Source organism: Glarea lozoyensis, assembly GCF_000409485.1.
Source record: "Glarea lozoyensis ATCC 20868 chromosome Unknown GLAREA9, whole genome shotgun sequence".
NCBI classification, from domain to species: Eukaryota; Fungi; Ascomycota; class Leotiomycetes; order Helotiales; family Helotiaceae; genus Glarea; species Glarea lozoyensis.
Window position 1 is genome coordinate 384,316 of NW_007361004.1, and position 25,737 is coordinate 410,052.

Sequence of the window (25,737 nt, forward strand, 5' to 3'; positions counted from 1 at the left end):
AGCGATTTTTGACAGCTTTGGTACAGAAGCTTTTGGATTTGTGAGTAGCGGATTCATTCTGCCCGGTATATTGATGGTAGATCCGATCTATAATTTAGACAATGATCTCTTGTACTTGTATTGTTTTTAGGACTATGTGGATTGAAGACCATCACCAAAGATCAGTAGTTATCATTGCTGTTCTCTTGTCAAGTACTCTCATACAATCACTTCTCCTTTCATACCTGATAACAGAAAGCAATCAAGTTAGATGTGCCAATCGTCAAAAGCTAGTTTCGCAACTGACATAGTGACTTGGAAAGTTTAGTACCAACGCTTGTGCAATTCTCATGTCAGTATTTGGAGCTTGAATTCTCGCCAATCAAGTCTCTACCAATCATACCAACGAGTAATCCAGTAGCTGTGCATGATCTGGCAATTATTTCTGCTATTATTTTCTATCACCCTATCGAGACGTTCGCCTCGAACACAGTGGAAAAGAATTCAATATATACCCCTGATTATCGCTGAAATAATCCACAATTTCATGGACAACATAACTTATAACCCATTGCGCTGCGTCAACTGCTATCAATTCACAATCAAAAGTAATTCGAAATGTGACCTTAGAAGGTTCGCATAGCTAAGAATTAAATGCATAGTACGGTACTTTTGAAAAGTTGAAATTTCGACTCCTGCCTTTAATCGACGCCCAGCTAGTTTCGGCAGCAAAGAATAATTCGGTGACAGAAACCCAACATTTAATTTCTTTGGTTTATACAGAAATGAGCAAATGGTTTACACACAAGGAGTTGATCTGAGATTCTTGTGTGTTCTACATTCTCAAGTACAATCCTCCTAGGACTGTTGACTTTATGAGGTCCTTTCTCAATTTGCACAGGGAATGATTTCGCAATTGGCTGTTCTTGATTATCTTTTTTCTCAACTACATTGGTGGATTCATAAACATCTGATTACCGGAAAAGACATCCACTGTTGATCCCATAAGGGGTCACGGTCTGAAGTTAGCTTCTCTAATCTGTAAAGATTCCTTACGAGCCATCATATGACGAGAAAAAAATGAGTTACATATTATAATATCTCGAAATTTCACAAAAATATTCATCATAATATTTTAACTTCTGCTTACAAGTCAAGCAATCTTTTACATACACGAAGAAGGTATATTACATAATGGAAGATCTTGTTTGAGTTGAATACCAAGATTCGAATAACAGACAGATAGAGTGATAGAACAGAGATGATGGCATCCATCCTTGACGCGGACTGAGAAGACGCGCGAAACTCTTGCTGACACTTTGCAGACCATATTTATCGGCACGATAAGCGCTCAAGCCAACAGAAAGACCTCGAAAATTGATCTCACACATGAACTATAAACAGCACTTTATATTCATTTCATCTACTCTAACACAATCCCACAATTTCCCTTCAGCACTTGAGGAAAATACCCTTCCTATACTCGCTCTGTCTTACTTCAAACATGACCTGAATACCGACAAACAGCGCCGACCACGCCGTGATCAAAAAGACCATGCCTATTTCTCAGTTAGCTCAAAGTTCACGTTATCACATCAGATAGAAAACTCACCTGAATAATCCTTGAAAATCCCATGAACAATATTTTTCAACCCATCAATACCGACAGCAAACCCAACCAAGTTTGCCGCCATCATCAACATCAGATTTCCGACCGCGCCAATCCCACAGATCACTCTATACGCTGTGAGATTATTCTCCCATCTACGTTTGGGGAATGCGTAGCCCGCCAGGACTTCTGGTAACATGAAAAATACAACTAGCCATCCCCAGACCAGAAGATTTAAACTAATATCGTGCCACAAGGCGACGAATGTAAATACTGCGGCGTAATTTATCGCAGAACGCACAGAGCTGAGCCATGTTTTGGAGCTCGCTCCTCCTAATGGAATGTATATGTACCGGATCAACCACCGGTTATAACTCTTGTGCCACCCTCTCCAGAACGCTACCGTCGATGGGTTATTCGAAAGGCAACGAATCATGTTTTCCGGTGGATCAATACCGTCCGCAAGAGACCAAAGACGGAATAATCGCCATGGTAGGAGAAGCTTGAGCCACAAGACGTGCAGATTGAAGTAAGAAAGGAGCGAAAGTTGAGCAGGCGTGTAGTCTGACCAATTAGGATAGGCTTTCGAAATTGCAACGCAGTAATCAAAGTGGAGTAGTACTTCCATCGCGAGAAGAGTAAGTAAGAAACGAATTCCGTATTTAATAGTACGAGAGAGTTCAATACTTTTGGCGGGGTATCGAAGTTGCGATACATAGTCGTTGAACGTGATGATTGGTCCCGCAATGTATAGAGGCGCATAAATTGCATACCCAACGTAATTTCGAAAGTTGTAGTCCTTGTTTTGGGCAGGTATGGTAACCCGATCTCTTTCGGAGAGGTTTGAGGGGTCGAGCTGCTTCTTCTTGTGCGTATTAGTAGAGTGACTTCATTAACACGAGCGGGAATCTAACCTCTAATGGGCTACTCCCTCTCATATTCAGACTCCAGTAGTAGTCCAAATTAAAGCTGATCAGCCGCAAAACCGTCATGTTGAAATTGATGTGCCAGCGGGGCATTATTCCGCAATATCTATCAAGCCATCTAGCCCATGCAATTATGCTCCCACCCTGTTCAATCGGCCAGAAAAACGAAGCCATCTTGACAAACTGATAACCGTCCGATAGTTCATTCACAAAAAGAACCCCGATATTGAATATCCATGTCGCGGCCGGTAGGTATGCTCGGGGTATGCTAGGACTCGTAACCATTCGATAGTTGGCGTACAAAATGATGAGTATCTTGAACACAGAAAATCCATGCAAAGCACTCATAAAGAGCAGGGCAAAGCCAAAATCGAACGATGCCCGCTGTACTATTCGAGCATCTCCCTCTGCTGCAGATACGTATGAGCCACCATTCGTCCGCGGGGAGCCAATCCTGGCTGGTAGAGGCCGAATATTGTTATACAACTTTCGAAGGAGGGGGTGGAAAGCTAGGAGAGCTCCAATGTATGGTAGGTTTCGTCTGAAAGTGAAGTACTGGGCATCCGAAATATCCTGTCCAGATCAGATTTCATGTATGCATGCATGTGCTGAGAGTACGAACAATTTTGCGACCCGGTATCCAACCTTTAGACAGCCATGGCTCGTATTTGCGGTAGTTTGGATCGGACGCTACTTTATGTCAGAACCATTTCCTACCAGCATGTTCTGTACTCACGTCTAGACACATCGTATGCAATCCAGAACATGTATGGCACAACAACTATAAAGACCACATAATAAAAGTAAAATTCCACTGTCCCCCATCTCGAAGGTTGAGCTACTGGTCGGCCGTGACGGTCTGTCTTTACGCCCAAGCCTGGAATAGAGTCATCTCGTTTCGAAGCCGAGGCTTCATCTCGCGTATCTATAACACTCTGGTATGATGCGGTGGACGGCGTCGTAAATCGAGTATCGAGCGTATCGAGAGCGTAGATGCTCTTTATGTAGGAGAAGACACCCATCTCGCCTTCATCGAGCCCGTCCCAGGAGATAGAAACACCAAATTAATGACAAAATCCGTATAATCGAACAAGCCGTAACTTCCAAATGAGTGTATGATTAAATCTTGGACATCCGCCACAGATGAAGCCGCTCGAGTTGTCCTTGGTAGGATAGATTCATTTCAGGGGACCAAATAAAATCCCGAGGCACCCGAATAGGGTTAGCGTAAAACCCCCTGCCAGTCTATTTTGGGTGTCACGAAACTTTCGAAGAACACTTCAATCCACGTTCACCACCTACGAAGCATGTCTCATCACCAATGTCAAAAAATCTTCACTTCCCAAATGGATCCTCCAATGGGAGAAGCGAGTCTATTCTGAAAACGGTGTCTCACCAAAAATCTGCAAATATGCTCCATAACTACGTGCTGATACATTCATGCTTCATCGACCTGAACTCTGTTATCACTAAATTACCATCAAGTAACAACTCCAAGCATCGAAAGTCAAAAGCTCTTCGGGGATACCCGTGATGAGAACTTTGCGTTTGAATCGTCACTGCGGTAGTAGGATTCTCATTCCTTAAAACCATGGTGGCCTCCTGCGACGCCTGCAGCGATAGATACCAACTAAGTAGACAGATGTAACACCGTTCAGCCAAAGGAAAAGCGAGACTATCTAGTTCCGGTGTAATGAGGATCATGTGTCTAGTCTGAAGCTGAAATATGAAGGACAATGCAATTTCCCCAAGAACATTTCATAATTCGTGTTAGGATCGCTTAGGGATAACCTCTTTGGTGCTGAAAGGAAATGACCGGCCAGTGAATTGCAGGTAAAGCATTGTCGACTTACCATTATAAGTCCACTAATTCACAGCTGCCTCATATCAAGTACATTTCTACCTTGGTCTACAAAAACCTCAGCACTTTCTTTAATGGCAGTTTGCAAATCCTCAATCGTATAGCTTTTCTTCCACGACATCCCGACAACACACCGTGGCCCTAGCAAGATAAAGGAGATCATCAGCATAAAGACGGGTACTATGGCATACCGTCGGATCGGACTAGGTGAGTCTAATGGATCATGGTTCATAGAATTCGAATATTCATTGCTGACAATGCAGATGAACGGGAATTTTCATTATCATCTCCTGCTTTTCCCCCGGTCCCCTTTATCAACATGGAAGAAAACGACCGCTTGCTCAGGGAGAAATGGGACCGTGAAGCAGAGGGCTCCATTTGTGATCAGCTAGCTCAGAATCCAGGGAAAGCTTTCTACGACCCGGGTAATTTGCTCTAACGTCTCGTAATGAAAGATCACTAATGCTGATAGACTCGTGGAAGATAGTGGCGGCTCAAGCAAAGCATAGCAGCAGGTGTGCAATGTGCCAGAGATTCTACTGCGCGGGAAGATATGATGTTACATCTGCCAGATTTTTGAATTATAAAGTGGTCAATGATAGCTTCACGACACCAGCTACCTTTACGTGCTTTACTAGACTTCCAGTAGAGTTACGTACCCAAATATGGAAAGAAGCACTTCCGGCACTGAGGCTAGTGCAACTACATATAAGACAAAGCATGCATTATACTGCTGGGGAAGCCTTTCAACGATGCTACCAGGTTTGGGAGAGTATGCAGAGTGAATTGGGCTCCGATACCACACTTCTTACAGTATTTGCCGAGTCAAGAGCGGCATATCTCAGCCCTTACACGCCCATGCGAAGGTCGTGCTCTCTTCCAAAAAATACAATACCTCTGGGATTACAACAGCGGTCAAACCATGGAAAGCATCCTGAAGTCTACATCGATAAGGCTCACGACACGATCTTATTGGAGTACGGCTCGACAGATCCTACGTGGTCTCTGGAATCCTTTCCTTCCTCATTTTATGACACTCTGGGGCTTCAAAACATTGCCATCGTCCCTGAAGATGTGCGGTTGGACCTATCAGTTGGCTCCGGTTGGACTATTCTCCGACAGTCCTTTTCATCGATGAAAAGTCTTCATGTCGTCCTTCTGTCGCCGACTAATTTTGCCGTGCATGAAAACGCCCTTCATCTAGTTGATGTCTCAGCGGATTGGAATTATCGTAACCGGCATTATACCGGGTTCACCAGAGGGCCTGTATTACCCCGTATGGAATGCAGCATGACGAGAAACATCAATCCAGAGATTTTCTATCCGCGATCTCAAGTCATACATGCATATGCAAAAGGAGAAACCGAAGAGGAAATAAAGAAATGGGACTCCATTCCAGTCAGTACATCCATCCTCGCCATTAAGGACAGGGAATTGTGGTGGGCAGAAAAGTTATATGTCACGCACAGGGATTCAAAGTCCGACCGTCCTACCCATTGGATAATAATCCCTAGACACCAGTTGAGTGCTAGTTATTACGTATATGAAAACAATTGGGTTACGGTTTTGTGGGACGAAGAATCTGATTATGGCCTCACTGATCTGTTCGCGGAGCAGCTCAACAACAATTTGGGAAATCTTAGCACCAGCGAGGAATTTCTTGTGCCACACATGAGACACAGCCCACATGGAGAAATTGTCCTTGCTCGAAGATCGGACGAATGGAAGCCTTACTGGTGGCAAAGTCATCGAGAGGATTTCTCGACAAGATATAATGCAGATGGTCAAGCGATCATAACAAGGGGGTTAACCTAGGAAAAAATTGAAAGAAGCACAACAAATACAGAAGTCTTTCCGAAGAATTCTGTTCAATACTGCTGCATTTGTACCCTACTCGTGATCTTCTGTCATATGTAATTCTCAACTTGCTTCTCAGACCATTCCCAGAACTGCGATGCAAGACCAGTTCCCCCTTGGTCTTTGCTTTTGCAAGACAACGCAATATCTGCTCTTGGCGTTTGCATCTTACCCCACGGTACAGCTAAAGTTGCCAGTATTAGTAGGAGATACCTCTAGGAAGTGTTAAAGGCTCACCAAATGTACCATTATTCTCCATCTTGATGTCCTCAGACAACCCCCCGTACAACTCCGTATAAGCGCCATATATCGGTTCCTTCAACACTAAATTGACCACCAACATCTGCCATCTTGGAACCTGATTATATAAATCCGTCTTCAAATTCCCCGGATCCAGACTCTTCAAGCACATGTCAGCCATTTCCAACAATCACCAACTTCGCTAAACTTACCAAACTCAAAACCCCTTTCTCACCAACCCTCCTCGCATACTCCGACGCATGCAAGATATTCCCCGCCTTACTAACCCCATACTTAAACCACGCACTCTTGTCTTCCCTCTCATACCCCAGATTATCCATCTCCACGCCCCCTTCCGGACTAAACCTAGCCGCTGCCGAACTAGACACCCAAACCACCCTCACACTTCCTGGACTTGCCGTCTTCGCCGTCTCAATCAACAAGGGCGTCAGTAATTTTGTGAATAGAAATGGCGCAACGTTATTCGTGCCTATCTGCATTTCATACCCCTGTTTCGTCGTGCTGCCTTGTGGTGGAACCATGACGCCGGCGTTATTCCACAAGACATCTAGTCTTTTCTCACGATCCAGGAATTCCTGGGCTGAGGAATTGATGGTGGTTAGATCACTAAGATCCAGGTGTAGGTAGACCAGCTCGCCGGCTGAAGACGGGTGCTTGGATTCAATGGTTTCAATCGTACGAGCTGCTTTTTCTGCATTTCGCGCTGCGATATATACTTTCGCGTTACGTGAGTATAAGATTTGAGCGAGTTCTAAGCCAACTCCGGATGTGGAACCTGTGATGAGGAAGACCTGTGAGCTTGTTAATTGGCCATTCGGTTGGTACATTACAATTCAAATCACCTTTCCGGTTTGGTCCGGGAGATTCTTCTCGGTTAATGTTAGTGCTGACGGCGATTGGCCCATATTGATAATATCTGTATTTACACTTTGTTGATGAAGGTTAATGAGGATATCCTTATAAACTTATAAAGTACCACAGGAATGTAAAACATGCCGCTGCCGAAATTGTGCAAAGCTGGAAATAACGTCATGGGTCCGTGCTCCCACATCTCTCGATATATTCGAGCAACTCAACGAAACACATTTCTTTGACATCTTATCTACATATAACTGAAAGGTGTGGCTTCCGGAAGCTCGGGAATTAAGTAGATTCCTGGATTTTCGTGGTCCTAAGTCTACTGCATCAGCGTTCTACGTAATAAGCTAGCGATTTGCACGACATGAAAGCTGCAGTGTCGTGTTTCTAATGGACTCGGGTTGCAGATGAAAAATAGCGAAGTTAGTTTTCATGTTTGAGTTACATAATATCTCAAAATATAGAGATCGCACTAGCTTCTGGTATTCGTCAACCTATTCTGTAACCCACTTTCCCCATCCCCTAAAAGCCTTCGCTTAAATCTACGGAGCGAGCCACCCTCGCCACCCCCTTATGGAACGAGTTCAAGACAAAAAAGCGGCGACTCGGTCTTGATGAGACAGACATGAATTGGCAGTTCGTTCCGCAATGGATAGTGTCCGGATGAAAGCTCTGACATTCCATATTTTTTGAAAGCTTCACATACTATTGAGTATTTCCTCAATTCTTCTCATCACCCACCCTTCGAGTATCCTTCTCCCCTGGGTATGCTCCTCATTCTGCCTTTCTGACACTCACTGCTCCAAATAATTGAAAAACAGCATGCCAGTGGTGCTAACTTGGTCAATCCCTCCATTTGGGAGAACGTGCGAAATTGATGCCTTTCAGCCCTCCACTGTGTCCAAACTTTCTCAGCGGCGTGCAAGAATGTCTCAAATGCTCAAACGAAATTCTTCTCATATTTCACACTTTCTTCTCAGGAGGATCCATCTCTTGGCTATCCGATGAGACGGTCCCTCCCGACTGTTTACAATTTGGTTTCGCTGGAATACAATAACCCTGTAGCGTTGTCTTGCCTGACTGCTTATTTCCATTGGTTGCCGCGGGTCTCTTCGAACTGGTCTTGGTAGGTCGTTTGGTACTGGTTGGCCTGGACCTCTTTGTGCCGGTAGATGTTGCGCGTCTCTTTTCGACTTGTGTTGCGGAGTCCTCTACACCAGGTGTTGCGGACGGCAGGGGAAGACAAGCAAGACCCTCAACGGGGCATTTTGGAATTGTCAACGCTGGATCGCAGAGAGGAACGCAGGCTGAAACGGTGTATGATTTCTTGGAATTACACTTTGTGTACTTCTCAAGGCAATAGTAGTCCTTCGGACAGTTGCCCGTCGAATTCGACCCGAATATGCATTCCTGACCCTCTATCGGTGGTGTCTTTTTCTCAGATTGGCTACTGACTGGCTCTGGTTTTAGACTGTCGTCCGAAATCACAGCCATAATGTCAGCTCCTAGGTGTGGTGGTGGACCGGAGGTAGCTGGGGGGAGCAGATCTTGAGCTGGGGCGGCTGTTTTAGTACCATTAATGGTTGAGTATCCTGTTGAATGAAGAACACATTTGCTAGTATCTTCCCATATGGCTTCTGCAGCATAATGCCAAAGAGCAGTATAGTTGTACACGGTTTGAGGGGTGTAAAAGATTCTGCAGTCCGCCGCTTCGTACAAGAATTGTAGAGGTATTTCTTCGCCCTTCCTAACTTGATCTCTGAGGTTTATGCCAGCTGAGATGATTGGGGAAGCTATAGTTCGATTTCCTATGAAGTTTGGAATGTCTTCATCAAAATGTTCGAGCACCGTTTTAGCGAATTCAATTTTTTGATCGAGGACTTGCACATCGTAATATCGAGCTCCTCTCGTAAGACTAAGATATGTTAGCGGATGAGCTCATGAATCAAATGATTGAGTGTACCCCGGGGCTTGCATTGGGCCATTTTGCGGAAGCCCACCCGCCACCACTGTTCTTACGCCAGCTTCATGGTGCATCATTTCCATGAAAATGGAGCAGGCAGATGCACATATTGAGTCTGAGAGAATGATGATGTCTTCAGCAGCGTATGGCTGCGCAACACTCGCGACACGTGTACCATACCCGTATACAGTAAACACTTCTTCCGGGTTTCCTACACTCAAGGTATTAAATAGTGTGTCAGACAAGTTGAAACGTTGCTTAATTGGGAATCAAATGTCAGTTTACGTAGCCATATTCCAGAATGGGTTGCTCTTACATCTATCGTAAATGTATCCCCATTTGACTGATGAGGTCCGAATTCCTCTGCCCACGAGACAAACAGCTCATTGGTGTCAGCGTTGATCCGGTTTGACGAAACCCATTCGTCAGCAAGCAACGTATAATATTCCTCCTTAGTTTTATTGAGTGTTTCGAAATATTTTGTTATTGCGCCGCCTATGACGTTGGCGGATTCTTGAGCTCGTAACCTACTGCCCCCATGAGGCTCAATGCTAGGAAAGAATTGCTTGAAAGTGTCATAAGCAAGAAGTGTAACACCACCAAAGTTTTGTTGGAGATCAATGACAACTTTCTCCATTCCTGCGCTCTTGCTCTTTTCCAAGAACTCTCCTACCGCGTTGGAAAACGCCATGACGCCTTCGTCTTGAGCTTTGAAACTTGGAATACTGAGAACAGCAATTGATGATTCTGGGAAGAAATAGCCAGATACAAAACCGGCAGAAAAACTTCCAAGATCTTGCTGTTCGATGTCGGGTATCGGGTAGGCTGCATGTTCCCATCCTGTTGGTTCTGCAACATCGTCCGCCGATGCTGTCGACGTAGAATCCGAAGTTGCAGACGATTCCGTAGAAGGGGTTTCAATTGAAGTGGCTGCTGCAACCGATTCGGATGAAGATGAGGCGCTTGGTAACGGATTCCAGTCTCCATAAGGTTGATAAGAATCAGGAAACAGCCCAAGCACAAAGAAGTTGTAAAAGTCGCCTCCGGTTTCCAGGGGACCAGTCTCAAGTGGGCCATTGTAACGAGCTATGAAGGGTAGAGAATCAATCGTGAGCGTTTCGTTAATTTGGATGGTCGCTTTGGTTCCGTCTTCCAATGTGACTTTTAGCCAATCGTCTGGAGGATAAAAGTTTGCGTTGCCGTTCCAGGGACTGAGAAGGTTTTGAATCTCACTTGCAGGACTCGTCATTAGGAGATTGTACTCTGTATGAGACTCGAGAGCGCCTAGAGAGTTGAGCGCGCCAAATGCTTTGATGTAGTCCACGGCCGGACGATCGTTGAGAGTTGCTATCGGAGAAATTGTAAGTGCAGGATTGTCTTGGAATTCAATCAGATGATCTATTCTATCGTTAGCTATGTTTTGTTCGACTTATAACTAGGTGCTTACCAAGAATATAAGGCTTAGGAAGTGCGATGCCATCTAAAGATACTGAAACAATGTCTATCGGTGCCCCAAAAGTAAATGCTCCAAGGATACCGTTGATGAGGGTCAAATGGTCGTCATGGGCAGAAAATATAAGCTTTTGCAAGGAGACTTCGAAATCAAACTGGTTTCTGTAAGCACCATTGTTGATACCAATCTGAATGTTGTCAAGACCGCGAATTAGATCAACTGCAGGCTGTTGATATCCGGTGGGAGGGTTCTTGAGATAGCCCAAGGTCGACTGAAACTGAAGAGTGTCGCGATAATATTTTAAGAACTGTGTTGCCACTGCTGGATTGAATGGGACTGAGAGCAAGCATGCTTTGACGTCGCTTGCGAGAAATATCCTTTCTGTTGTGCTTGTTAAATGACTGACTCCAACGACAACTTTCAAAATTCAATACGTACCATCGTTTCTGACAATATCTCCGCAAGCGGTAGATGCTGGATTAGGTGCTGCATCGGTTGTTGTTGCAGCTGCTGAAATTAAAGTGAATTTTAGAGAAAGGAAGGAAGCAAGAAGCGACAGTAGTTTCGTAGCTCGCCACATTCTTACTATTACTGTAAGTTAATCAAAAAGCGAGTGCTTTCAAAGAATAATGAGCAAACAGGAAACGACGTCAGAATGCGGACCGGCAACATGTTGATGGTGAAAAGAATGTGCTGCCAGAAACCAAAAACTAATGTTCTGCTGTGCCTCACTGTGTAATTAATTTGTTGGAATGATGTTTGAGTATACGATTTGGATCCACTCCACACCGGGTAGATCTCAGCCTTCCAATGAACCGGGATTATCGAGAAGGATTTCCCAATCTGGTACCGATGGGGTCTCAAGGCTGACTTGAGTACCTAGGTATTGTTCGGTTCATGACGGATTGCGGGACTCGAGCAAGACATCATAACTTTATTTGAGCCGCAAAACTTTGGTATATCATGAGCCGTTCCCTTCTTCCTCAGAACAGTCTCAATATTAGAATCGTCTTGCAGCGCAGCCCAGAGACGATTCACAAATATACTACTTTGTATTGTGGAATCGCTCGTCTGCTCAACGCTCATGTCCGAATGTACCTCTATTAACCCTGGCTTGGGGGCGAGAAATTAGCCTCTGAAAATCACGGTTGTTTGGTTGGTACAAGGGTGTTGTAGATTTTGTGTTGGTTGGCGTTGTTGGTGGCCCCATTGAGCGACCTCTCCAGAAACACCTAACTACTCCTGCCAACGCACAACTGTCCGTCGCAGCAACTGTTGTTGTTTCCACTCTCTATTAAGCATAGAAAACGAGCCAAGTTTTGATTCGACACGGTGGCGCTACGGTACTGAAAGGTCGCGACCATACTGACCACCAATTATGTGAGCAATGCCCCACCACTATGCACCACCCCTAGTTGTCGACCACGAGTGAGTTTTGAGTGTAACCCATCACCCACACAGCCCCTATGCTACTTGTGAGACCACGGTGCCTATTGTTTGGTTGAATTAGAAGGGTTGCAGTGCCAAGAATCAGTGCTGATCTATCTAAGGAAGTTGGCGCTTGACGTCCGAGAAAGCTTTTGAGTCCATTCCGACATTGAACGGTTGTTAACGACTCATTGGATTCTAACGACAACCGTGATACTCGCTGGATGGTATAAGAATACATTATATCTTATATAGCATATTGTTTGCGTATGCGGCAACTTACTTCATACGGACAACCTCATTATGGACCCATTCTCAGCTTTGGCAAATGGTGTTGCTCTTGCCGAAAGTCTGAAGAAGTTCTATCGCTTCGTTCATGATGCCAAAAATGCGTCTGCAGAGCGGACTGAAGTCCAAGCACGTCTCAATAGCGTGCAGGCCAGCGTACAAAGCACAATGAAATTGCTTGAGGACTCCCTTCCAAAGTTACAGGGTAGCGAAACCCCAAATTGGATAAAGGATCTTGAGATGAAAAATTCCCCAATTGAAGGCCTACGATCCTTGATGGATAAGGTCATCAAGGTATTAGAAACAAAGAAGGGAGGTCTTCATAGGCTCTGGAAGGATCTGAAATGGCACTCTGAAAAGAAGCACCTGGAAGAAGACTTCAATGCCATGGACAATTTCTGTGCCAGCATTCAAAGAATCATTCAAAACGCCATCAAGGATGATACAAGTATTATCAAGGAAGGCACTAAAGCTATTAAGGAAGATACAGAAGATACCAAAGAAAGGTTGAAAAGAATTGAGGATAAAACTGATGCAGACCGTAACGAGAAAAGGTTGAAAAAGGCACAGAAGGAACGCAAAGAAATTGAAGAATGGCTGTCTACGCTAAATTTCCAGGCCAGGCAACACGAGATACTCAGAGGAGCCGCGGACACCGGAACGTGGTTTCTGGATCTCCCGGCATTCAAAATTTGGAAGGAGGGAAGGCTAGATATTCTGCAGTGCTACGGAGCAATGGGTACAGGCAAGGTATGTGACCCGTCGAAATATGCGCTTTCGCCTCCTTCTGATGAGATTCCTAGACTGTCCTCTCGTCTATCGTTGTTGAACATCTGGTAAGGACTATGCCAGACATACCTACGCTGGTACTATATCTCGAAGAAACACCAAAAGAGTCCCATGATCCTGACAATCTTTTTGGCAGCTTGGTTAAGCAGTTAATTCAACTCAGAGGTCCAGCCGATCCGATTCCTAACAAAATTCATGAAGCTTGGGAGAAAGCATCCAAAATTGATGTGCCACCGACCCCGGAAGCGCTAGAAGAGTCATTCAGTGTAAGCCACCCTATTTTTGCAAGTGTTGCTTTACACGTGACTATGATTCTGACTATTCTCTTCTAGCGTCTAGTGGAAGAGAAAGACCGTGTGCAAATAGTCATCAGCGGGCTCGACAAAGCCACGGAGGAATCGCGCCTTTTCGTTCTGAAGTCGCTACAAAAGAAAGCTGGCGTGAAACTCTTGATATCGGCCAGACGAGATGTAGCATCGACAGATAATCAAATAAACTGCAGTGTTGAAAGCTGCAAGAACAAGGCGCTTGACGTTTATTACACATGCAAACCGTGTTTGAATGAGAATAAGAATAATCGATTCGACATCTGTCAAGACTGTCACAGAAAGGACGTCTCATGTCCTGTTGACGAAGATCACGAAGTCAGCCTTCCCAAGAAACTTGAAGTTGTAATAACCGCCCCGGACGAGGATTTGGAGAAATACATTAGGCAGAAAATCGAAGAGAAGATGCCGCGGACGGACAATGACATGGACCCTGATATGGAATCATCAGAGGCCGAAGCAGAGGAGCTTGGTAAAGTGTGTGCCCAGAATCCTGGTCTCATGGATCACATAGTTCTTTCCATTATCAGAAATTCCCACGAAAAATTCCTGTTAGCGAAATTATATACGAAGTCGTTGATCAGAAAATGTTCGAAAAAAGACATCGATGATGCGATAGAAGAGATGGACAATAACAATTACGACATAGCAGAGCTTATTGATCACCTGTTTGAAAATGAGTTAAACCAACGACTCGCATCACTGTATGCCGAAGAGATACAAATCGTGAAAAAGACGTTTTCAATCATTTTCCATGCAAAACGAGATCTCAACTTCAGAGAACTACAACACGCACTTGCGGTTATTCCGGGAATGAAAGCCCACGACGGACAGCGCTTGGTAGCAAAAAATAAGATACTCAAATTGACAAAAGGATTCATCACAATTGGCCAAGATACGGATCAAATAGTCCGATTCGATGATAGAGTTCTCAGAAACTACTTCGAAAAGAAGCGTGAGACTTGGTTCCCAAACGGAGGAGTAGAAATGGCCAACATATGTCTCGATTATTTGAGCATTGATGCTTTTTCCAGACCTTGCCCTCCCAAAGAATTCGCGGAGAAGGAGAAAAAACACGACTTCCTAGCTTACGCCGTTGAGAATTGGGGACATCATGTTCGACTTGCCGCCAAAGAGGTTGGAGCAAAGGCCGCGCAATTTCTCCAGGACTATCAAAGAATTCAGGCTTACATCCAAGCCGCGTGGGAGACAAATGTGCATAAAAATGAGAAGTGGGATGTACGAAAAAGGATCCACGCGCTACACATATGTGCGTGGTTTGACTTGTGGGAGATCATACCGCTGCTAGACATGCCTCTCGATATAGATGTGCAAGAGGGCACTTATGGACAGACACCACTAATATACGCATGTAGAAGGGGAAACATGATTGTAGCGCGTCGTTTACTTGAACTAGGCGCGTCGATCGATATAGATAAAAAGGGGGATAGGTCCGCGATGCTTGAAGCCATTTCTAGGAAGAATTTTGCCATTGTGAAGCTACTTTTGGAACCCAACCACAAGAACACCGCGAAGGTCAACACAAGGAGCTCGAAGAAAGCTGACCGGCCACCTCTTATGGTAGCCATAAAAGCAGGGTGCGAAGACATCGCACTTGCTCTGCTCAGCCACCCTGACATCGATGTGAATATCAAGGATAAGTATGGCTATACAGCACTATCACTAGCGAGTTTCGAAAAACAAAAACGTGTTGTCGACACGCTGGTAAGCTCTCGGTTCTCTGGGCTAATTGATTTGAACGCCCGCGAAATTACAGCCGGGCGATCAGCACTGATACTTGCGGCAAAGAAAAATCATGCAGAAATCTTGAAGACTTTGCTGAATGCTGGGGCAGACCCGGATCTGAGAGATCTGAGAAAGGGTACTGCGATTTTCAGATCAATTGAAGGCAGGGCGCTTGAGTCCTTCAAACTGCTTCTCAGCTACCAGGTAGACACTAAGCTCAAAGATGAACGAGGTCGCACTCTAATGCACCACGCTGCCGAGCATAACCGGGTCGAAATGATAGGTAATTACATATCATGACAACTTCTTCGCATCATACTGATACTTTCTGGGGAACTATAGAACTACTGAGCTGTGCTTCAGGCCCTTCAATGGATGTTAACGCAAAGGATGATCTTCTTATGACTCCATTGCATCGTGCCTGTGCTTTAGACAATTTCGAGGCAGCTGAAAGGCTACTTGATCTTGGGGCTGACTTTACTTCCGTGGATTCTTTTCAAAGAACGCCATTCATCGTGGCATGGCAGTACAGAAGCGAGGAGGTGATGCAGTTAATTGAAGACAACGCCGCCGGCCGAAACACCAACACAATCATAGATATCAATGTAGAAGACCTCCCAGTATGGTCACTGGTAAGATCAAGATCACTTGACTTGCTTATCCAAGCCGAAAAGGGACGGGAGGCAGAGTTCAGCTTTAGAGAACCAGGAACAGGCAAGACCTGCTTTCACTGTACGCATACACTCTCTTTTCTCCCCCTTCAAAGCTCCTATCCTAGTGGCTAGATTTTTAGACGTAGTTTTGAATCTGTTGATAACAAGAAAAACGTATGCTAATTTGTTCTAGTGGCTATTACCGGCGACAACACTGGCAATTTTGATCAGGATGATATCGCGTGCCGAATCATAGAAATCCTATTGAACTCGTGCGCAAATGATTTGTTGGATGCAACCGACGACGATAAACAGACACCATTACATCTAGCATCAATCCGAGGATACGTTAAGTGCGTTGAACTTCTCGTAAAACATCATGCTAAACTTGACGAAGTCGACCGCTTCGGCAAGACGGCTATCTACAGCTCCTTTGTGAACGGAAATTTGGTAACCACTGTGACACTCGTGGAAGCTGGCGCAAAAGTATCAGAGGGTGGTGGTGTGAGTCTCCAGAAGATTTTATTTGCAGCAATAGATTTCCAAAGCGTGATCGCCGTACAAAAGCTTTTCGAGGCTGGTGCAGATGTGCTGGCACAAGACGAGAACGGATTAACACCCAAAAAGAAAGCGATTCAGACAGGCAACGATGAGATCCTTCATTTGATATCAACGTCAAGAAGCTTGTATATCAAAGAGGTGCCTAGCAGGAAAGTCACCGAGCTGCAAAATGATGTAGCAGAGCTACGAGAGTCAACAGCGGACGAGCTGATCTTGATGCCATCACCGCCCACAGACTTGAAGACTATTCCTTTCCATGGCTTCCGAGCAAGTGCTGTAGAACTAGACTGGAACACTGAGGAAGATATGGAAAGTCAAGAAGATAGGAGGGAGCTCGTGCCAGTGTTGTGCTAAGAGTCGTTTTTATGATATGCGTGCGTGTGTGCTTTGGCTGGGATATCAAATATCGACAGACTTAAGCCGAAGACTCAACTATAAATGAAGAATCAGAAACATATAAAACATATGAAACATATAACGATGTATCGTTGAGTAAATAAACGCGTTCTGCTGTTTGATGTATGATTTTGGAAGTTTGGTGATAGGTTTGGTCGCACGAGTCGAGATCTATGCTGGTTCTATACGGACCCCAATTATCGCTCACCTCACTCCTCCCTTCTTACTCATGAACATCCAAGAATACATTTGCAACTGCGACACGTCTCCCTCAAATCCGTGTCACATTCAGCAACAATGTAAATATACACCAGTGGAACACGCCACAGAGACACTTGGTGCTGCAAGAAAAAGGAATCGAATGCCTTCCTTCTTTACTTTCCAACAAGGTCGCGATCCGCATGGCGCGACAAATGACAGCTCCCCTCTCCTCGGTCGATTTCGAGCAGTACCGGATGCACAGCGACAAGGCGGAAGAGGCAGATCCAACAGCCTACTACCAAATCTTCGGAAGGGTTATGGATCATTGTTCGGGAACCCAGGTCGAGTTGAGGATGACAGCGACGAGAGTTCAGACGACGAGGACGGCGTGGTGAAACAATGGACGAGGACCTCAAGAGACCTCTGGATCGAACCTAAACAAATCGCTGTTGCGAAAGTTGTAGACAAGTGGTGGACGAGATGGATGGTGTTGATCATTATGCCCGCGATGTTGGTGAGTTATGCGATTGGCGACTACCACAATGATATTGGCCTCCATTGATTATATTGAAATGTACTAATATTATACCACTAGGCGGTAGGGTGGTGTGCTCTTCCTATTCCACAATACGAATTACCATACGACGACAACGCGAGGGGCAGACAATTCGTCCCAGGGAACGTAGGGCATAAAATACCAGGTCATGGAGAAGCCCTAGTGGAGATCAACTTCTGGTTCTTCCTCTTCGTTTACTATGGCTTCTACAACATCACTGCATTGATTTGGATCACAAAGGTGTTCAATATCTATAGCTTGAATTGGTGGCCGCAGGCCCTAGGATTTCCAACAACCGTCTCGATGATAGCCGCATTTTCGATCGCAGCGCCCATTCCAGTTTACCTCTTTCCTGGCTCGAGATTTCTTACCAACCATAATACAACTTGGATCTGCTGGACTTTTTTTACGATGTCTTTGCCACTTTTGATAGCCTTTGCAATATTACTCAATAATGAACGCCATCTCGGGCTTCGTCAGTCGTTATCAGAAACGCAGAGAATATTTACTTCTTCCTGGTGGACTGGTGATGATACGATCCCCAGCAGAGACCGTCAACGAAGACCACCCGTTGCGCAGTCAACATTCGATCCAAATTCTCCACTAGAAGTTGTGTTAGCATCAGACCGAGTGCACCAAAGAGTTATGAGAAAGCGGTGGATCCCAGCGAGCTTCGTCAGGTTTATATGGTTTTGTATGGCACTCTTTATTGGAATGATGGCATATGTTCTAGGAGAGGCGTATGCGGAAGTCTATTTGAGGACCTTGCCACACAATACGCTTCACACGATTATTTACGTATATTCCTGGGTTATCACGGTTCACTTGTTAGATGGACTGGTAGGCTGGATTCTTGGTGGTAATGATGGCGAGCGCGTTGGGAGCTACCCACTAGGGTGGATATTCAAATTGTGGGTAATACTTACTCTTGACTTGAATCATAAACTAATACAGAATAGATATTTTAACCTGACATATCAGACCTACGTGCGCGCTCTGTATGCCCGCCTTCGCTCTCCAGAACAATTTATCTACCTCCAAATTTTGTCTTCCTCGTTTCTTATAATTTTCATACCACTCACTATATCGAAACCCTTTCACTACATGTTGACTATCCTTTCAATGAACGGTCAATCGTTGTCGGCATATCAAAAGTTTTGCGCTAGGAACGTTTTTATTCGAGGCATAGCCGAAAATGTGTCGATGCTGACATTTATTGGCTCCATACTTGTCCTCCATTACGGCAATAACAAGGCTGTATATCCATACTTCGCCTTTGAAAGGGCTGATCTACTGCCTCCTCCCGATCCTAACGGATCTCCTATCGGAGGCGGCGAAAGATACAACTTCAGCCTTACTCTATGGGCTTCTATGGTTACCTGGGGATGCGAAATTGCCGCTGGTTGGGTTACAAGGAGAATTCTCTGGTATGGCTGGCACGTGGACGTTACAGGCGAGGCCAAAGCAGATATGGGAATGCTTCCAGAGCTTCTTCCGACTGGGGTCGTTGTAATGGTGCACGTGTTGCAGAACATGCTATTCTCGATTGTGCGGTTGCGATTTCATTAGGAGCGGATTTCTGTTGGAGACTAGCGTTGAGCATTTCTTGGAGGGAGTTTGGAGAGGCGTTCGATACCCAGAGTTGAAATTTTGGCTTTATTTATAGCGATTGAATCATTCTATTAGACTTAAATTCGAAAACATTAATACTCAAAATGGCAGCCTACGATCATTTCTTCGCCATTGGTGCCACGCTCGAAACTGTTGTCTCAACAGATAACAATGCACATGTCTGACAGACAGCCATCACGGCCATCAATCTCCGATAGACAATCGAACTTCCTGCTCGCTCTCGGCATAAGCATTTGCCCGCGCGTCTGCTGGGCAATTGCATGTTTGGACCTCGAAATCGTTTACGACTCTAACCGAGTGCGAGTCGATTGGCACGTTCACCGACCGGAAAAGTATCACAGGTCAACACATATCGATAGCAACTAGTACTTATGGCTCAAAAGGAGGCACAGTATAGTTTGTACCTCGGCCGGGCCCCGAAAACCGTGGACATAGTCTGTCAAGGGTTTCACAATGAGTTGTCTTTACGCCATTGTCTAGGATGAATCGGATGGTATATTGCGCCGTAGACACGCGTTGCTTGGGACGTTTCCCAACAAAATCTTAGAGTTGTCGTATTCCAATTCGTACAGTAGTTTTTATTCAAACGTGAAGAGTGAAGTATTTCAAGTGAATTTATATCCAAAACCCCTTATGTAATTTGCTTTTTCCTATATCTCCGTCTTCCAACGGAACCCAACATCACCACCTGACAAAAGATCCCATCCGCCTCGCGTAATACAAACTCAAACCATCCCTCCTCAACCACCCAAACGTAAAAATGGTCAGCGCGCCGCTCCGTCTAACGGGCTTCACCAAGACCTCTGCTCTCGTCTACTTCTTCCTGTCGGCTGGTCTCTTCGCTATCTTCTGTCTCGCCGAGCTACGCTGGTTGCACTGGCAGAAAGATGCGTATACGGGCGCGACGGGCAGGGACCCGGTGTATGCTGGGAAGGGACTCGTCTGGAATAGTCCTAGGGGTCCGGGGGAGGGGTTTCTTTATAAGAGGGCCTTTTTGAGAGCGCTGCAGCAGGTGCATTTGTGGAGTGTTATTCGTGAGTTGTATTTCATTTGGTGGTGTGCACGGGCTAAGGGGGTTGATGAGTTGGGCTAATGCGATGAGTAGCTGCTGGGATTTTGCTGCCGTTACAATTTCTTCCTATTGTGAGGAGGAAGTATATTACTTTACATCGATGGGCTGGAAGACTTTTGTTTATCCTGTTGATGATTGGGAATATCAGTAAGTCAGCCCCAATCACGTGGGAGGACCATCATTGATGAATGAATAGCTGCGTATAATCTTGGTATGAACGCTTTCGGTGGAATGCTCGATACAAGAATGTTCACGTTGATTTTGTTGGTTTGTACAACCCTCTCAGCCTACAAAGCGTGGAAAGGAATTCGTGATCATCGAATTGATATTCACCGAGCATGGACTATTAGGTGTTGGTCTTATGTTGGATCTGTAAGTTATCATGCCTTCTGCCGAGAGCCCCTCCTAATGTTAACGGACATAGATCCTATCTCTCAGAGTATGGATGGTCATATTGATTGTCGGCATCATGAGAATTGCGCCAGATACATTCTACGTCGCCATTTCATGCGCTAAAATGGAATTCATGTTTCCAGACCCTGTGGACCGAGCAGCCATGTACGAACGCCATCCAAGTTGCTTTAACCTGACCACTGCGGCAAGCGAGAAGACTTACATGGGAATAAGCGCGAACATGAAGCGTGTAAACCTTGAAGAGACTACTGCTATATTATCTTTGGTATTTGGACTTGCGGGAATGATTGGGCTCATTATGAACATTGGGTTCGTGGAGACTTATCTGAACTTGACGAGAGATGATGATGAGAGATTGAAGAAATTTAGTATGGCGAAGAGGAGAAAGTTGGGATTGGAGAAGCCTGAGGGGAAGGAGGAGTGAGGTGTAGGTGTTTTTTGTGAAACCATATTTGGGACTATTAGGTGCTGAAATGATAGTAGTGAGTTTTCTTTAGGTTGTCTTTGGGTTCTTGTAACCAAAATGGTCAGTTCAATGCACCGAGTACAAGTGCCATGTGTCCTCGAGGTACAAGTGACCTTCTAAAGTCTCTCCAATGAGCTTGAGGTTTTTCAAAGTATAGAAAAGTATATGAGGCTTCGGACGAATTCTAGTAATTTTACGCACAAGGCTCGGTAAAGCACTTACCAGCACATCACCGACGATAGCATATGACTGGCAGCTTACTGATAGAATGATGCAGTACCTTTCTTCTGCAAAGCTCCGTTACCTCGTGGCATTGCCGGTAATACGTTACTAAACATGTGGTCTAGAAATGTAACGCTCTTTTCGGTGACACCCTCACCTACTTTTTCGGAAGCAACCTTGTTGATCTACATTGCAGTCTCCAGAATTCAGTTTAAGTGTTTGATATCTTCACTTGACGTCCATCGCGACGATCAGGAGTAATGCGTCGAAATTTTACGTAGATATTGCGGATTTTAAAGTTTCATATGCACGAACTATGGGGTTTCTACACGACTTATAAAACGACAGACTCAACTAACAGCGCAAAGAAAGGTGTAGACATGCGGGGTATGTTTGCCTTTTCACGTACAGAGTCAGCAAGTGATGGGGAATCCTAGGAGCTACTGCACATGAGACTTCGAAAAGGCCCTTTTTGGCAACCTCGCCGTTTGATTTGGTTACTTTGCAGACCTGCCATTTGTCAGAAGTAAGTACGTACCAACCCCTTTATCTGTTTGTTCTCTTATTCTGTGTCTCAGAATTCAACTATAGTAATAGGTGTTCACGGGGTCTGGCTAGGTCATCTATTGATACTTCGCCATTGGGAAAGTTTCATTACCATACACTTTTCTTGTAAAACTCACAAACCCCACCAATGCGAACCTGAGTCATAAATCAGCACAGCTTCCAAATTAAGATTTAACCATTATGACGAGCTTTACCCATCAGATGAACTTCCTATTGGAAAAGATTTCTATGTTGAAATGTCTCTGCTGAAATTGCGGGGAACCCTGAAGGTGGGGAGATTCAAGGTTCAAGTCCGTTCTGCGTAGTGTGTTTACAGGGAGGTGAAGACGCTAATTCAGCGCGAGTGTGGCTGGGTCCCGGTGATTTCTTCTCCATCTTCATCTTGCTAACCTACTTGTAACCTAAGGTCATTCATCGCAGATCGCAACAGCTCGAGCACAGAGAAAGATATCCTTTTTGAGTCTGCACGAGATGTCCAATCTACACCGTCTCATCGCCGAGCTCGCGACCTTGAGCGACATTATTTTCCCAAATTTTCTTCATCATCGACCATGCTGCTGCTTCTTCTGATTACAAGCTCACACTCTCAGATACCAGGTTACACTATGTATCAATTCCAGTAGCATCAGAGGAAAACAAACTTTCCATGTCTACCAAAAACTATACACAAGTGCTTGTAGGTTAAGGCACTGAGTAGTCCCTACTACAAGGTGTGTCCGAGTAACCACCCTAGAGTGTTTGGACCTGCATCTTCATCATGCATCTATAACTCTTTTGCTTCTTCTTTGCGTGCTTGTGACCTTTACACTACATCTTCCTTCCTCATTCATATACTTGTATCTCAGTTCCTTCTCCTTGCATCATTTATACCCCGCCCTCGTGCGCGTGGTGTGAGTTGAGTATTTGGCCGAAGAAGTTTATATTTGGTAGATCAGATCCGTCGAACGTCTTACTTGTGAGGCTTTGGCCGTTTGCTCAAACTTCTAGAACTCATTCCAAATATTTGAGACGCGCGTTTTTATCAAATGTGGTTGAAGAAAGTTCTTCCTGCTGCCTTTCTGGTATGTGTGAGTTCAGCAGACCAGCAAGCTGCTGGATCATCTTTCACACCAGCACGACCACCAGCCATTCCACTCGCGGTCAAGTCTCCTTACTTAAACACGTGGCTACAAGCTGGAAGGGAAGGTGGTAATGGGGGGTATCTCGCAGGCCAGTGGCCTCAATTCTGGGCGTATACACCCTTTTATCTATTATTTTGGCATTTCTGATAATCTATAGGGGCCAAATTACAGCCTGGGCGGGGATGATTCGTGTCGATGGCGAAACTTATACTTGGATGGGTTCTCCAGGACCTCAATCGGTCACTCAAAAGGCTTTCAGTTATACCGCTACAAGCAGTCAGTTCACAATGGATGTTGGTGGGAAAGTGGAAATGAATATCACATTCACATCACCCATCACACCTGATGATATGAAGAGACAGTCACTGTTGTTTTCTTATCTCGAGGCTCGAGTTTACTCCATAGACGGAGCAAAGCACAAGGTTCAATTGTATACTGATATCTCTGCTGGTAAGTACTTTCATTCTGCACTCAGATCAGCCAGCTAACATGAAATAGAATGGGTAGCAGGAGATCACGGTGCAGTAGCTCAATGGGGCTACGGAGTCACTTCTGACAACGTTACTTACCACAAAGTTGCTAGACAGACACAACTCGAGTTTAGCGAAACTTCTGATCAAGCAGATTGGGGTAACTGGTACTATTCCACAAAGAACAGAGACAACCTTGCCTACCAATCTGGCTCAGACCGTGACGTCCGTGGTCAATTCCAAAGCACCGGAAAGCTAGCCAATACCAAAGATACCAATTACAGACCTATCAACCAGCAATATCCTGTTTTTGGATTCTCAAGCGACTTTGGCACGATTCAGCAGGAAACTCATAGCACGTTGTATACCATTGGCTTAACTCAAGAACAGGCTGTTCAGTTTGATGGTGCTTCTGGTGTTGTTCCTCTGCCATCTCTGTGGACGAGTTACTTTTCAAGTGAGGAAGAAGCTGTAAGTATTAATGTCCCTTTTCTGCCACAGTTTCACTAGCTGATCGAGAAGGTCGGCTTCTTCTACAACGACTACGGAGGAGCCAGCAGAACAGCCAGAGGCCTCGACAACAAAATCAACCGAGATTCCATCGCCGCAGGAGGTCAAGACTACGCAACAGCAACAAGCCTCGCAACCCGACAAGCATTCGGCGCCACGCAACTAGTAGGCAACCTCACCAAACAATACCTCTTCCTCAAAGAAATCAGCTCCGACGGCAACACCCAAACCGTCGACGTGATCTTCCCCTTCCACCCCATCCTCCTCTACCTGCAGCCCTCCTACCTAAAACTCCTCCTGGACCCCCTCTTCGAAAACCAAGAAAGCGGCCACTATCCAAACATGTACTCGATGCACGATCTAGGCTCGCACTACCCCAACGCAACCGGCCACGCCGACGGCAACGATGAACCGCAACCGCTCGAAGAATGCGGCAACATGCTCATCATGACACTCGCCTACTACCAACGCACGCTCGATATCGCATACCTCTCCGCCCACTTCCCCATCCTAGATCAATGGACGCAATACCTCATAACCTCCGCGCTCATCCCCGCAGACCAGATTTCCACCGACGACTTCGCAGGCTCGCTCGCCAACCAGACAAACCTAGCTTTAAAAGGTATAATCGGGACCCGCGCCATGGCAACCATAGCTAATCTAACCGGCCACTACGAGGTCGGCGCGAACTACACGACCATCTCCTCCTCTTACATCCAGTCCTGGCAAAACCTTTCCACAACCCCCCTACCCATCCCACACACCACACTCTCCTACAACAACCCCAGCACCCACGGCCTGCTGTACAATCTCTACGCCGACCGTCTCTTATCCCTGAATCTCGTGCCCCAGGGGGTCTACGACATGCAAAGCGCGTTCTACGGCACGATCATGGAGACGTACGGCGTACCGCTCGACACACGCCATGGCTACACGAAGGCGGATTGGGAGATGTTCGTTGCCGCTGTAGCAGGGGAGAGCACGAAGGTGATGTTTATGGAGCGGATTGCGCGGTGGATTGACGAGATGCCGATCGGGGCGCCGTTGACGGATTGGTATGATGCGGGGAGTGGGGAGTAAGTTCTTTTTTTTTCCTTCTTGGTTTATGTTGTCTATTCTTCTTTAGTCGTTTTTGTTGTACGTGAAAGTAAGAGAGGAACGCTAATTAACGTGTCTTTTAGTTGGCCGATTGGATCCGGACACTTCACAGCGAGGCCTGTGGTTGGGGGGTTCTTTGCTTTGTTGGCGTTGGATTGAGCGACCTCGTAACGTCAGCTAGAATATAGGCCGTTTGGTTGAGGATATGATGTTGCGTTGGAGTATGTTGCATACCTAGGTACCTGTGACGGTAAGTACTCATATATGATTATTTAAAAAGTGTTATGTCTCTAGGCCTACACACCAATTAAGAAGGAATTCGTACACATATCAAACCATGACTTGGCATAGACCCATACTGCATGTGACAATATCCATTTTCGCGCTAATAGTACAACGTAAGAAACTCGCTATGGTTTCCTTTTCTCCGAACGACCCCGAAATATGCCCACAA

General features: G+C 45.4%; 8 protein-coding genes across 8 annotated transcripts; 5 read left to right on the forward strand and 3 right to left on the reverse strand.

Moving 5' to 3' along the window:
• Window positions 1-1,431: 1,431 nt before the first annotated feature.
• GLAREA_08067 (uncharacterized protein) lies at window positions 1,432-3,536 on the reverse strand (the record flags this gene model as incomplete). Its single annotated transcript, XM_008090114.1, has 5 exons — window positions 1,432-1,538; window positions 1,592-2,453; window positions 2,503-3,087; window positions 3,137-3,204; window positions 3,251-3,536. 5 exons carry the CDS (start codon window positions 3,534-3,536, stop codon window positions 1,432-1,434), a joined length of 1,908 nt encoding a protein of 635 aa, XP_008088305.1.
• Window positions 3,537-4,557: 1,021 nt separating this feature from the next.
• On the forward strand, window positions 4,558-6,190 carry GLAREA_08068 (uncharacterized protein; the record flags this gene model as incomplete). Its single annotated transcript, XM_008090115.1, has 3 exons — window positions 4,558-4,582; window positions 4,639-4,800; window positions 4,848-6,190. The coding sequence occupies 3 exons, from the start codon at window positions 4,558-4,560 to the stop codon at window positions 6,188-6,190; spliced, it is 1,530 nt and encodes a 509-aa protein (XP_008088306.1).
• Window positions 6,191-6,282: 92 nt separating this feature from the next.
• GLAREA_08069 (NAD(P)-binding Rossmann-fold containing protein) lies at window positions 6,283-7,398 on the reverse strand (the record flags this gene model as incomplete). The annotated part of the gene is made up of 4 exons (XM_008090116.1): window positions 6,283-6,416; window positions 6,470-6,632; window positions 6,685-7,284; window positions 7,336-7,398. 4 exons carry the CDS (start codon window positions 7,396-7,398, stop codon window positions 6,283-6,285), a joined length of 960 nt encoding a protein of 319 aa, XP_008088307.1.
• Window positions 7,399-8,314: 916 nt separating this feature from the next.
• Window positions 8,315-11,347, reverse strand: GLAREA_08070 (ClpP/crotonase; the record flags this gene model as incomplete). The annotated part of the gene is made up of 5 exons (XM_008090117.1): window positions 8,315-9,266; window positions 9,315-9,571; window positions 9,631-10,712; window positions 10,762-11,148; window positions 11,206-11,347. 5 exons carry the CDS (start codon window positions 11,345-11,347, stop codon window positions 8,315-8,317), a joined length of 2,820 nt encoding a protein of 939 aa, XP_008088308.1.
• Window positions 11,348-12,498: 1,151 nt separating this feature from the next.
• Window positions 12,499-16,912, forward strand: GLAREA_08071 (Ankyrin repeat-containing protein; the record flags this gene model as incomplete). The annotated part of the gene is made up of 5 exons (XM_008090118.1): window positions 12,499-13,233; window positions 13,287-13,538; window positions 13,605-15,627; window positions 15,687-16,076; window positions 16,191-16,912. 5 exons carry the CDS (start codon window positions 12,499-12,501, stop codon window positions 16,910-16,912), a joined length of 4,122 nt encoding a protein of 1,373 aa, XP_008088309.1.
• Window positions 16,913-17,183: 271 nt separating this feature from the next.
• Window positions 17,184-19,280, forward strand: GLAREA_08072 (uncharacterized protein; the record flags this gene model as incomplete). Its single annotated transcript, XM_008090119.1, has 3 exons — window positions 17,184-17,669; window positions 17,751-18,622; window positions 18,671-19,280. The coding sequence occupies 3 exons, from the start codon at window positions 17,184-17,186 to the stop codon at window positions 19,278-19,280; spliced, it is 1,968 nt and encodes a 655-aa protein (XP_008088310.1).
• An 823-nt stretch (window positions 19,281-20,103) lies between these two features.
• Window positions 20,104-21,253, forward strand: GLAREA_08073 (uncharacterized protein; the record flags this gene model as incomplete). The annotated part of the gene is made up of 4 exons (XM_008090120.1): window positions 20,104-20,377; window positions 20,449-20,562; window positions 20,612-20,787; window positions 20,840-21,253. 4 exons carry the CDS (start codon window positions 20,104-20,106, stop codon window positions 21,251-21,253), a joined length of 978 nt encoding a protein of 325 aa, XP_008088311.1.
• Window positions 21,254-23,109: 1,856 nt separating this feature from the next.
• On the forward strand, window positions 23,110-25,442 carry GLAREA_08074 (glutaminase GtaA; the record flags this gene model as incomplete). The annotated part of the gene is made up of 5 exons (XM_008090121.1): window positions 23,110-23,315; window positions 23,363-23,655; window positions 23,704-24,146; window positions 24,198-25,261; window positions 25,367-25,442. 5 exons carry the CDS (start codon window positions 23,110-23,112, stop codon window positions 25,440-25,442), a joined length of 2,082 nt encoding a protein of 693 aa, XP_008088312.1.
• Window positions 25,443-25,737: the final 295 nt, after the last annotated feature.